The following is a 13,865-nucleotide window of genomic DNA, read 5'->3' on the forward strand; positions in this document are numbered from 1 at the left end:
AAGAAAAGAAGCTAGATCACTTATGACCAAAAATCGATTTTTTATATAAAAACTCAAAATATCTAAATTCGCTTGTCCAATAAGCGTTTAATCAAGAAAAAGAGCTTGATCTGTGATCACTCATATTTCTGACCAAAAATCGATTTTTTATATAAAAACTCAAAATATCTAAATTCGCTAATAACTTGTCCAATAAGCGTTTAATCAAAAAAAGAGCTCGATTATGCAGCAGGTATATTTTTTATAAAATTTTACTTTAATTTCCGTGCTCTGTCTTTCGCCTCTATATTATTAGCAGAGTTCCTGTCAGGAACTTTTTAAGCCTTGTATGTTTTTAAACCTGCATTTGCTTTTACTTTTCGTTCCAAATAGTCCGAGTACTGAACTAACCGGGCTGCTTTCCTACCAGCTCTTTTGAAAATGCTTTCTATTTATTGGCTTTATAAACATCCACATGATGTTTTCTACCTGAACCAGGTTTTCTATTAACGAACAAGTTCTCCCGTTTATTAATGTTGGAACCAATTTGACGGCAGACCTTTGATTGTTTGGCCAACTTTTTTAGGACTAAGTTGGGTTTTGTTGAAAATATTTAATAATTTTAGTACACACTTTTTTCTCGTCAATCATTTTAATCAGATTAACAACAAATGAACCTAATAACTGACATACTTTTCAAACGTAACTTGATCCAAAAAAATAATCAAATAATACTTGGAAAAACGTGTGTTAAGGTTTTTTCGATCTCACTCCTTAGATACTGTATTTTTAGAGCATACAGTGCACTCTCGATAATATGAACACCAAAAATATGAACACTTTTTACTTCCATAGATAGGGTACTCTAAAATATTGTTACGAAATTGTACTTGAATTCAAATATAACGATTTTAAGGGCTGATTTAAAAGTAGCATAATGCTTTCAAATAAAAGTGCTGTAATAGCAAACTGTAACATATCTGTGGGCATTATTAAATAAAAGCTTTCAGTTGATTTGATTGTAAGTTGGCAACGCTGTATTCGAATTCGAATATTCAGTTTAAGGAAATTGTAGAAAGTACACCACAGGATGGCGTATGTATTAGTAAGATCTAGAATATTCGAATTTTGACAGTTAGAGAACAATCTAGAGTGCAGATGACAGTGTTATAAATAGTGGCAGAGGTTGCAGTCGTGAGTCAGTTTATCAGAGACGCTTTTCGAATAAACATCAACTGAGTGCTTTAAAGTGTGTTGTGTTTTTCAAGTAAATTCGTGTACATTATAAATTGTGTCTTTATTTCTGCGAATTTACAAACGTGTATAAAAAAACATTGAGTGACTATTTAATTCTGTTGTTGTTGTACATTTGAATAAATAAAGAGTTGTTACCATTTTCAAACTACTAAACGGCTTTTATTTGCAATCAAAAGTATCCGGTTTATTTAAAGGAAATAAACCAGCGTTTTGAAAAGGTTAAAACGTAACAATATGAACTTAGTGAACTAAGCTGTTCATATTTTAAAGCTTTTTAAAATATTGTTACGAAATTGTACTTGAATTCAATTATTTTTTTTTAACTTTGAAGTGTGTTGGCGGAGTATTAAACTCACAAACTGCCAGGTTATCCCACAAAAATAGAAAAGTTACATCATTGAATCATCATAATCAGACTACAGCCCCATTTTGGCATCCCTCAGAAATTCAAAAAGTGACTTAAAAACATTAAAGTTACCCGATTTCAGAAGGGAAGAAACATCATAGTACTTGTCGAAAAAGCCATATTTGCGCCTCAAGTTGTCAAATTTAGTACATTTGAAAATAATATGATCAGAAGTCTCGTTCACATTGCACACATCACAAAGTTAAGAGTCAATTACGCCAACTTTGTTCAAATACATTTTACCAAAAGTATGTCCAGTCATAAGTCTATTAAGAATTTTAACAGCAGCAGGTTCAAGCCCATGATTTCCATAGAACCAGGGTTTTCTCGGTACATTAGGATATATATTAGCAAAAAACGTTCCCTTCTCACGAGAAAGCTCCACATATTCAGAATTCCAATCCTCATATAGACAATCACGTATACAGCGAATAGCCTCATCAGCAGTGAGGTCAACTACCAAATCAGCACCAATAGAAGTAGCATTTTTAGCAGCAGCATCAGACCTTTCATTGATATCAATACCCACATGACTGGGCGTCCAAAGCAGATGACATTCTCTAATTTGAGAGTTTCTAATTTTGTTGTGAATAGAAGCAACACAATAGTTCTTCGTAGTGGATACATTCAAGACTTGACACGACAAAAGGCTATCCGTGAAAATTACCAACTTTTCAACACCAGGAGAGATAGCAGAATCGATAGCCCTACTAATAGCACACAGTTCCGCAAACATACTAGAAGTTCTATGAGCAATTCTAAACAAATATTCAGCATCATTGGAGACATCAATAATAGCACAGCCAGCAGCATTTTCAACCAGAGAGGCATCAGTAGCATAAATATTAAAATCATTTAGCTTTAATTATATATTTTCTCCATGTAAGTCGACATTATTTGTTCCCTCGAAAGATTAGATTTCTTATCAGGTAAGATGTTAGTAAGAATCCATAGTTGACCGCTTCTAACAAAAGAGCAGTTAACGTTTATGCGATCAAAAATGTGAGCATATTGATTGAAAATATAACCATAGCTCGATTTCACCGGAACATCAGTGTTCAATTTACAATATGTGGAATAATTAAAAAATTTCCGATTAATGATTTCCTTCGCAGTGAGAAATTTCGCTCTAAATTTTACAGGAAGATCACCAGATAAAGCATATATTGTATGAACTGGAGTGGATCTCGTCAACCCCAAACATCTGCGCAAAACGGAATTTTGAAAGGTAATTATTTTCCGATTAATCGAAGTAGGCGAATGAGCCGTTGTAGTTCTCGAATACTCAATTTTGGATCTGACAAAACTCTTGAAGACATTTATAGACACTTTAGGTTGTAAACCACCTTTTACAGTCGATAGTGATTTAATAAGATTGGTACTATTCCTTGCCTCAGATAAAACTCTTTCATAATGATCACCAACTGTCGACGACATATTGATCGTACGCCCAAGATATTTAAGTTTCTTAACTTGCTCAATACGAGTGTTGTTCAGAGAGATAACTACCTCTTTACGACTGCCTTTGGCAATGTATATAGTCTTTGTTTTATCAAGATTAAAGGAGAGATTCAGATTAAGACATCTCCGAGAAAATTCACGAATCCTGAAATTCATCTTGTTAACCGCGACATCAAAGTCCTTATCAAACGTTAGTATAAGAAAATCATCAGCAAATTGAAAAATTTTCGTTGATTCATCTTCAGCATTGTGCAAGGAAGCCGTATACAGGTTAAACAAAAAGGGAGACAGGCAACTGCCCTGTGGTAGACCATCAGAAACGACAACTTGGTCATCACCCAGTTTCAGAACACGCTCTGCCAAGAAATTATAAATCCATTTAACATAAACTGCAGGAAAACCACCATCCAATAACATTCTATTGAGTAAGTTGTTGTTCACACAATTATAATCATTATTGATATCAAGAGCCAGTAAAATAACTTTGAATCCATTCTTCTTAAGAGTAGCAATACACAGCAAAATCTCATTTAAACATATGGAGGCCGATTTGTGCTTCCTGTAGGCAAACGTCCTATCAGGAAGAAGATGGTTCTCATCACAGTACTCTATCATTCTGTCCTTTATCATAAGGTTGATAAGCTTCAGGAAAACTGAAATTAACGAAATCGGACGAAAATTGCGATAATCACTCAAATCCTTGCCCTTTTTAGGAATGGGGACTATTTTGATAATGCGCCAAGAATCCTTAATATTATGTTCCAAAAAGGCATCACTAAGAGCAGTAAGTAAGGATCTCTGAGCTAAAGGAGACAAAGCTCGGATCATTTCATATGTCACTTTGTCTTCACCACCAGCAGAGGGCTTAGTTTTGTTCCTAAGAATGGAATCAAACTCTTCATCCGAAAATGAAAATTCACCACTACTACCATCACAGACTATAGTAGACCAATATATAGTATAAACACCATTACCATTAGGCACTTGATCTTTAAGATGTTGAAGATATAAAAGATTATTCTGATCATTCCAGGCCGTAGAGTCCAAAAATTTAGCATTACCACCTACATTTCTAACAAATCGCCACGCATCCCTGGTATTAGGTTGTTGATTTAAAAGATCAATTCTCTGATTAAAATGTTCTCTTCTGGCACTCTTAACAGCTTCCTTCCATTCGATTTTGTCACTTAGAGCAAGATTACAATTAACAGGAGTTGGATATTTATTACATTTCTTCAGAGCAGCAATCAAACACCTAAAGATTTTATCAAGATCAGCGTCCACCACGATTTAGGTGTTCTTTTCGATTTAATTTTATAAGTTGCATTTTTAATCTCATCCGCAATAGTTGATTCTATCATCTCAACATCTGGATCAAGCTGGACATTGTTCAGAGAAGAAATTAACTTGTCTTTGGCCAAAAATAGGGAACTTTTAACACTAATAGAATCTACAACTATTGAAATCGGATAGTGATGACTGCCACCAAGAAAAATGGGTATCGTATTCCACTCCATACATATATTCACATTAGAAAAAGACAAATCAAGAACTGTGCCACAGGAGCTTAGGTCACGTCTGAATGTGGGCAAACCAACATTTAAACAGCAAAAATCAGATGTATCAATTAGTTCAGCCAACTTCCTTCCCCTGGACGAGTCAACAGTATCACCCCATTGACATGCCCTGGCATTAAAATCACCACATATTAAAACATAACCAAGAGTCTCAACAAAGGATAAAAGTTTTTGCATTTCACAAGCAAAATCAGGTACAGATATAGAAGGTTCAAAATATACTGAGCAGATGACAAAATTCGTAGACAGGTTGAGGGTACGGACAATAACAATATCATAATTCGTAGCATAATTAATATTTTTAAAACGAATGGATTTATGCAGTGCAATGGCCACACCTCCATATCCATCCGATCTGGTTTTCTTGACAATTTTATAATTCAAAAGTTTAGATGACTGACGTGAATCCAAATGTGAAAAAATTTCACTTAAAATAGCAATATCAAAATCCCTGTTGTTCAAAAAATATTCTATGTTCCTGCAATTAGCTCTGAGAGACTGACAATTATATTGGAGTATTTTCATTATACGGATTATCCATGGTGGCGTTTGTTATTATGTCACAATCCAAATCTCTATATATTTTATTCAAACGGTCTCCAAAGTGCGAAACAGCATTAAGACCATGCATATTCCGTTCCTTGTTAAAATAATCCTTCATAAAGGTGATAAATTCTGTCATCGTTTTCTCTAAAAGTGAGACCTTATCAACATTCGGTTTTTCAAAAACCTTTCCACCCATAGCACCAACCCAGGCATGGTCCTGGGGATTATACTTTTGCACAGGAGCAACTCTTGGAGCTGGTCTAGGTCTCTTGAGAACATTACTATACATCCTCGGAGTGAGAATACTGTTGATCTCCAAATCATTATTCCTACGACTAGGATTTCCTTGAGGCAGCATTGGGGGGAAATGACCATCATAGTTTTCTAAAACAGAAAATCTATTCCGGTTACGGGGATTATAAGATTCAACAACTTCCTTTCGGGAGAGCTTCTTAATTGTCATGATCTTTCTAATATTAGTCTCCTCTTCCCATACACTACATCGGTTCCTTTGTCTAGCATTGTGCTCATCACTATTACACAGAATACACCTTAAAATACCACACTCAGGGTTACATACTCCAGGCCTGCCGCAACTAAGGCACCTTTTCCCACCAAAAGTTTCCAAAAATGTTCTAGGAATAAATGCCCTTATGTTCCTGGATTTTAAAATTGTGTCCCGAAGACAAAGGTTGGCATTAAAAATACTATCAAAGCAAATCTTATACAGTGTCGTGCCAATGGCCTTGATCGACTTAATACCATTAATCTCAATATCTCTTATTTTCTCCCATAAATATAGGCCATTCTTAATACTTTTATTCAAAATTATTTCCGAACGAGACGTATCAATAAGAACAAATACCTCGCCAAAATGATCATCAGGATAGAGAATCGGCTCATCAGAATTGGCAAAAGCGGGCACATTAGATGGTAAAGTGTTAGATGATAAGGACATATTAGTCCGATTGGGCATTGAATTCAAAGAATTGGCAGGATTAGTTAAAGTATTTTCAACAGATGTCACAGTCATTTGCAAAATCTCAACATTGTTCGAAGACGCCGAGCCAGCCGGCACATCATCAACATAGAGGTTAGGTCGAGTATTCTCTTGTTCATTAGATACATTAAAGTCACAGCATTTATCATTTTTAGGTACAAAATCAACATCAGAGCTATCATCCATAGAGATATTTACATCAGAATCATTCTTACTTACAGTTGATTGGCTAGTATTCATCTGATCAGCATCAATCTTGTCAGGTACATTCGAGTCAAAAGGCAATTTATCTTGAGGCACAATATTGTCAGTCTTCTTAGAAAGTAAGTCTTTAGCTCGTTTGTTATTTTTCTTCCCAGATTTCTTTTTCTTAACCCCACCACCAGCAAGATCCTTTAAAGCATTATTCCTCCCATTAACTTGGGAAGCAGCAAAGCCCTCAAAGTCTCGCTGGGACGTAGTAAACGAATGTGACGCCATGGCGTCACTTTTCCTTTTCAAGCTTCCAGTCACAAATTTGGTAATTTTCAATTCCAATTGAAGAGTATGTCAAATATAAAGTATCCAAAGGAAAATATTTTACAAAAAAAAAATTTTCCCACAAAGTAAAACAAACATAAAATGGCGTATGTCAGTCTTTTCCAAAAATTTGCAGAGCGTATGCCAAAATACAACCTCACAGTTCAAACTTAAGATGGCGAGTGTGGAATTCAATTATAACGATTTTAAGGGCTGATTTAAAAGTTGCATAATGCTTTCAAATAGCAGTGCCTCTCAAACTGTAACATATTTGTGGGCATTATTAACATTGAATAAAAGCTTTCAGTTGACCATTGGTCGTAAGTATGGCAACGCTGTTTGCTGCGACCGTATATTCGAATTCGAATATGGTTTGTAATTGGAGATGGTTTGTAAAGAAAAAAAAATCAAATATTCCGTGTAAAACTCGGAAATTCTTTTTTTTGTGAGTCCAGTCAACTGTAACTGTAATAAAAAAGCTCCCTAAAGTATGCAGTACAAATTTAGATACTAACATTAGTAAATGCTACCGGGCGAAGCCGGGGCGATCAACTAGTTTTAAATAAATAAAGAGTTGTTACAATTTTTAAACTACTTAACGGCTTTTATTTGCAATCAAAAGTATCCGGTTTATTTAAAGGAAATAAACCAACGTTTTGAAAAGGTTTTCACCGTTCAAAACGTAACAATATGAAAAACTTTTTTTTGTTTTTTTAACGTATTTTATCTATCTACACAGGTTGAAATCTAAATCAACAGGGTAGTGGCTAAATTCTAATTCAACTGCTTAATAATTTTTGGACTTCCCTAGTTGTTGATGGGAATTAGATGCCATTCGCAAATATGAACAATCTTGCAAAAGTGAACTGGACTGGTTTTAATTAGTTCATATTATCGCGAGTGCACTGTATTCTTTAAATTTTAACATGTTCTGAAAATCACATATCGTTCTGACGGAAGGATGAAATGCGTTTTGCGTTTTTCAACCCGTAAGCGGTTTGAAAACGCTGCGTTTTCCAGAACATGGGCGAATATTTGTCAGTTTATACATCATATTTCACGCGCTTAAAACTCTTTTTTAGAGCAAATTTACGGTATCTATGAGTACAACCTTAAAGCTATAATAAATATTTAAAATTAAAAACATCAATTACAATAATTTTCAATATTTCCATTTATTTTTATTTAAATTGTTATTAAGTATATATAAAAAAAACAAAAACAATTATTCTTATACAAATGCAAATGAATAATTTTGCGGAATAAATACAATTTAAAAACACACAACGATATATGGGAACGATTTAACCAAAATTTTATTAAAAAACATGAATAAAATTAAACAGTATGAAAACTAAATTAGGTTTGAATGACAATTATAATAAACAAATTGTCACTTATTTTATGTACGTATGTATAGTTGTAAATACTCGTATATATTTTTATTTTATTTTTAAATACTTATTAGTTAATTTAAATAATTCTTATTTTTTCAATATTTTTTTAAAATATTTGAATGCATTTATTAGGTATTTTTAATAATAAATTTCAAATATTTAAGGCAATGTGATTTGATTTGTATGTAAATATTTTAAGCTTGAATAAAAATCGAATACTAAATTTAAAAAAGACTAACTAAAAAATAACAAACAAGAAATCTGTTTGAGGAACAATTAATATCGAACAATGTATGATTTCATAGTTTGAGAAACAAAACAATATGTTTAAAAAGTCTACACTAAATCGAGAATAAAATAATGAAAAACAAAAGCTAAAAATTAAACCTAAAATTTGTTTATTATTTAAATTTGTATGTATTGTATATTCATATAGAATAGAAGTTTTTAAAGGGACAGTTTTGCTGGATGGTTTATAAATATCTATTAGCTTTTTTTAGACATTTTAAAATAAAAGTTAATTCCTCAGATTTAAATTTATATTCAAAACTAGTTTCTCCTTTAAAATTCCTCAATCCATTTTTTTTTTATTAAATATCAAACATTTTTCAAATAAATCATGCATGAGAAAAAATATCGAATAATTCTTCCATAAAAACTTTGCTAAACATATTTATAAATATTTTTCCCATGATAAGCTCCAAATTATTAAATGTTTCAGACCTATTTCAAGGCCATTTTGGCTAATTTTGGAGAAATTATATTGATATTTCAATTTCTAATTAATTTGTTTGTCCCATAATCAGCACTTTATGTCCACATCTTTATCCTCTGACAATTATCCTGCTACAATTAATTTCCTTTATATAGGTAGTGTGTTAGTGTTTTTGAATTTAAATTAATTCATATGCATACTGCACAAAGTCTGCAACACAATTGTTTTTATTAAAATCATTTTTATTACTAGTAAAAAGACATATAAATACTTCTTCCAACTAATAACGTAATAGATTTTAAGAAGCAGAACATCATTGTGTTAAATAAAAAAATTAACAAATTTCACTAAAAACAAATCATTTGAAAATAAAACTAAAGTTTAATATAAATATTGTCTTTATCGTGTAGAAACATTAAATAGAACAAAATAAGAAAGTTTAGAAATAGAAAGAAAGCATTTTTAACAAATTTCACTACGCTTGTGATTCACTGGAATCCGAAGAACCCACAATGCTTTGCATGCTCGGTTCGGATTCAGATCTCTTGTGCGTACGTCTACCCAACTTTGTTTGACCAGCAGTGGTTGCTGATGTAGGACTGCTGATGGTGGGTGTTTTGGTGACATTGGAAGTTTGTTGCAAGTCTGGTTCACTTTTAGCTAAGGCTTCTTCTACAAAACCAGCTGTAGTAGAAGTCGAATTTGGTTCTAAAATGTGTTCATTTAAACAAACATCATCTAAATCCACATCACTGTTGGAAAATAAGGCGGTGGCTCCCAATTCCAAAGAACTCTTTACATCCAAGTCCATTTCGTTGTGTGTTAAGTTGGCGGCAGAAGTGGGTGTATTTGAGGAGGACGAAGACATGTTCCGAGTTGATTTATTTAAGACACCCGGAGCACTGTTGCAAGAAGTGTTGGATGAAGTTTTGCTCACTTGTTTGGGTGTAGAAGTGTTTGCTGAAATATTGAGCATATCTTTGGGTGTTAAGTCTACTGTTAGCGATCTTTGTAAAGAAAAATTTCCAACACTAGCGCTGCCCCCTACTGTTGCTGTAGAGGGGTGTGTTGGTGATGTAGCCATATCTGAGCGATTATGTTTATTGGGTGGCGTCGAACTTGATAGATTTTCTACACCCGGCATGCCCATTGTGGCGGTATTAGTATTGCTACCCACCGGTGGCACATTAGTCATTGAACTAGGAGTTGATGAATTACATTTCTCATCCTGATGTTCCTTCATTAGTTTACAAGCTTTACCCAAAGCACAGATGGTAAGGCAAATTCTCAAGCCCAAAGCAAAACCATAAGCCAGCAAAAACAATATCCAGGCTCCTATATTGTTAAATGACACCGCCGAGTAAATAGCTTTAATCAACACTACAGCCAAGGGAAAAGGTATGAAACCCATACGTCTAGCCACCAAATCTGAGTGATCCGAAAAGGCATGCTTCTGACGAGTCTGTGTCATATCGTAGGCCAAGCTTGTAGTATATTCCCGATAAATGTATTCCGGCAATTCATTAAATCTTGTAATAAATGCATGTTTTATCCAATCAATAAGTATTTCAGTGATTAGCACAGAAAAGCAATCAGGCAGCATTACACAAAACTGTGTAAAGCTCCAATCAAACTCTTTCATTGTTTGTATCATCACAATGAAAAGTAAAACGGACAGATGGAATCTTTCGCGCACATCACTGCAAGTCAATTGAAACAAATTATTTTTATCAAATTTCTTAAATACGGAGCCCTTTAGTTCCACAAAATTATTCGATATCATAATGGTTAAAAGTCCCTTGTTATTGGAGTTGACTGCAACATTTAAAGTGGTGGCCTGGAAAATAAATAAATTAATGATACCATAAAAACAAGTAAAAAAATATATTTAACTTATCCTACAATATGATATCGCAGATCAGAACTTTTGACTTATAAATTTAATTATTTTGTAAAACAAATGATATGTATTTTGTAATGAGCATAAAAACGTCATTCTTACAATAAGTTCAACTATATTCAATTTAAGTTTGATTTATTCTATTAAGTAAAGTGCTCCTTTTTCAAAATTTTTTATAATTAAATTAATACCGGCAATTACATTCAAACATATTTTCATTTCTCATAACTCACCTGAAACATAATTAAAAAACTATGCAAAACCACATAGATCAATGTAAAAATTATGTGTGTTATTAAACCGAAATGTTCACGTTTCGAATTTTTCGGTTCTGTAGCAGTCCAAAATAATGCATCTATAGTATCCTGGCCAAAGGCAGATAATAATCGATCACCCACTTCCAGCATATTGTAGAATAAATATAATTTAATTATAGATTGTGATTTGATTATGTGATACACTCGATTCGTATCGACGGACAGCATTAGGAGTGTCACTGTAATCCATATAGAACCCTTTAGTAAATCACAGATTTCTGCCGGTGTCAGTAGGCGTTGAGTACGTCTTCTTAAGCCCAAACAACTAGCAATAGGACGTGTCAACATGCCCCATACCGCTAAAGCAAAACGTACCGGCAAAAATGTGTGTATATAAAGAAATGAGTCGGCACATTGCATGATGCCATAAACCATAAAACGTTCCAAGTCTCGAGGTATACGCATGAACGAGTAAATCTTTTTACGTCTGGCCGTATAGCGCTCCTCATCGTGTTCTAGTAAGTAGCCTCTTGTCATTTCCAATTTGAAAAAGTCCATAAACGAAGGAGCCTCTGCAACAAAATTCACTGCATTATTTTTTATGACTTACTGATTTTTTAACACATTCCTTTCACTTTAAACAGTCTATTAAAGTGCGACTCAACAACAGGTTTTCTTCATTTTTCCTCACCAATAGCGGACTCAACTTACCCTTTTCCCCTGCTTCCGATTCTTTGGCTGTTTTTGTTGCTGTATCGTTGCTGTCTTTATTATTTGTATTTACACTCCCACTAGAACGTCTGTGACTAAAGCCAGCAACCGCTGCACCATCCACCTCATCATACAAGTCATCGATGCGATTTTGAAAATTTAAATCGCCACGAAATCTTAATTTTTTTGACGCCATGTTCGGATTTCTTTTATTAATATTAACGATTCAATTCTTAAATTACATTACTTTTTAATTGTGTAAAATTTGAGCAAAATAAATTTTATTATGAATATTTAATATATTTTCCAGGTTTAATCGCGAATTTGTTTGTTTTTATTGAACGAGTCACTGTTTTTGGGGAGCAAGAACTGTTTACGAAGAAAGTATTCACAATAGAGTCAAAACAAACGTCAGTGTTGTTATTCCATTCACAAGCACTGTTTCCAATTAGAATAGAATCGTGTAAATAATTAGTGATGGACAAGTGATAAGATACAAAACGTAATTAGAAATGAGCTGCTGTTTGAAAAAAAGCGTCACGCGATGAATGACTTATTTAATAAACTATAAAGAGTTTCGCTTATTTTAAACCATATAAACCTTAAATCGTATGTATATTATTTGAAAGGCTTACCCCCATTTTCTCAATCTATGTTTATTTTTTATCGTGACGATAAACTGACAGTTCTCATACAAAAAAAATGTTAATTGGAGGTTTATCGTTACGAAAAACGACAACCAGGTATTGAGAAAATGGGGGTTATTGGGGTAATTGCTACTTATAGGCTGTTAATAATAGAACAATTTAACATGTTAAATTTTCGTTCGGCTTACTCGATATTGTTTATAATCAGGCTATTAGTCAAGATTAACATAATTTCATTATTTTGCTCCAAATTGAAAAATTTATTTTTAAACCAAGAAACAAATTCTGATGTTATAATAAGTTTTAAACACATATTCGTACAATCTGTAGCTAAATTACCCTGCAGCCACACTATAAAGTTTTTCTTGATAGTCTTTTACATATACTGGTGGTCAAAATTTACAAAAATTGAAAGCTGTGACGTAGGCTGCACGCAACTTGAAAACAATGTAATCAGCTGCTTTCTTGATTGAAAATTGAAACACTAACTAAAAAAATTGTAATCAGCTGCTTTCTTGATTGAAAATTGAAACACTAACTTGAATGAGAAATTGAATGCAAGTTCGTTTCAATTCTTAAAAGTGTATTAGTAAAAAAGTGTGAGTGTATTAAAACTTCAAAGAAAAACTTGATCGTGTAACCCTCCCCAGCGGGAAAAAATGATAGGACTTCAATTTGTAGGCCTTCTAAAAGGCATACTTACACATTCTAAAAGATCCGATACTCATTCCACCCTGCCTGCTCTTAGAAGGTGTTCAAGAAGCTCTATGAATCCCCTTCTAATAACAAGTGAGCTTGTTGGCTGCCAACAGCCCATCATAAGTAGGCCTTCTCTCTGCCCTCTAACAGCAGCGAGTATGCAAGGCCTTGGTTCGCAATGACACGCCGTGTAAAATTGAAATGATTTTGCAATGCGGCAAAATGATTTTGCAAGTCCTTGTGTCTGCAAAATGAGGCATTTAGGAAGGCCTCTTTACTGCATCTTTTTCCCGCTGGGTCAAGTTAATGACAGTGTATTAGTAAAAAAGTGTGAGTGTATTAAAACTTCAAAGAAAAACTTGATCGTGTAACCCCCAAGTTAATGACAGCTTATTAAAAACCACAATTTTCAGGCGTTATTTAGTTAATATTGCGTAATTTATATAAATTGGGGAATTCATTTACATCCTTAAATCACTAAAATCTTAAATATCTCCTAAAATAATTATTCGATCTCAAATGTTTTTATATCATTTAAAAGAGCTTGAAATAACAATTAGGATAGATATAATTTCTGTGGAGAACTGAAATTGTTTAAAATTCTTCACGATTATCACAAATTTCAGTCGGAACAATTTGTTCCGAGTAGCTGGCCTTAGCCCGGGTGGAAGGGTTTTCACAACCGGTCTATATTGAAAAGCGTCTTCGCATATTTTTTCTCTTAGTAGCTGGTTTTTGGGCTAACAAATAAATCGTTGTCGTTCAGAGTCGTATATTTAAGCCTTAATTGGTTA

At 33.4% G+C, this 13,865-nt stretch overlaps 1 protein-coding gene across 1 annotated transcript; it reads right to left on the reverse strand.

Annotated features, from left to right (window-relative positions):
* Positions 1-9,020: 9,020 nt before the first annotated feature.
* Positions 9,021-12,091, reverse strand: LOC135962340 (protein TAPT1 homolog). The gene is made up of 3 exons (XM_065514215.1): positions 11,726-12,091; positions 10,991-11,586; positions 9,021-10,694 (listed from the first exon to the last, which is right to left on the reverse strand). The coding sequence occupies exons 1-3, from the start codon at positions 11,919-11,921 to the stop codon at positions 9,333-9,335; spliced, it is 2,154 nt and encodes a 717-aa protein (XP_065370287.1). The 5' UTR covers positions 11,922-12,091; the 3' UTR covers positions 9,021-9,332.
* Positions 12,092-13,865: the final 1,774 nt, after the last annotated feature.

This window comes from Calliphora vicina, chromosome 1, assembly GCF_958450345.1.
Source record: "Calliphora vicina chromosome 1, idCalVici1.1, whole genome shotgun sequence".
NCBI lineage: Eukaryota > Metazoa > Arthropoda > Insecta > Diptera > Calliphoridae > Calliphora > Calliphora vicina.

Coding starts and splice junctions, on each gene's coding strand:
- LOC135962340 (XM_065514215.1), bottom strand. CDS start 11,921: ATGGCGTCAAAAAAATTAAGATTTCGTGGCGATTTAAATTTTCAAAAT. Junction 11,587..11,725: donor ATCGGAAGCAGGGGAAAAGG/GTAAGTTGAGTC, acceptor ATTTTGTTGCAG/AGGCTCCTTCGTTTATGGAC. Junction 10,695..10,990: donor GTTTTTTAATTATGTTTCAG/GTGAGTTATGAG, acceptor TTTATTTTCCAG/GCCACCACTTTAAATGTTGC.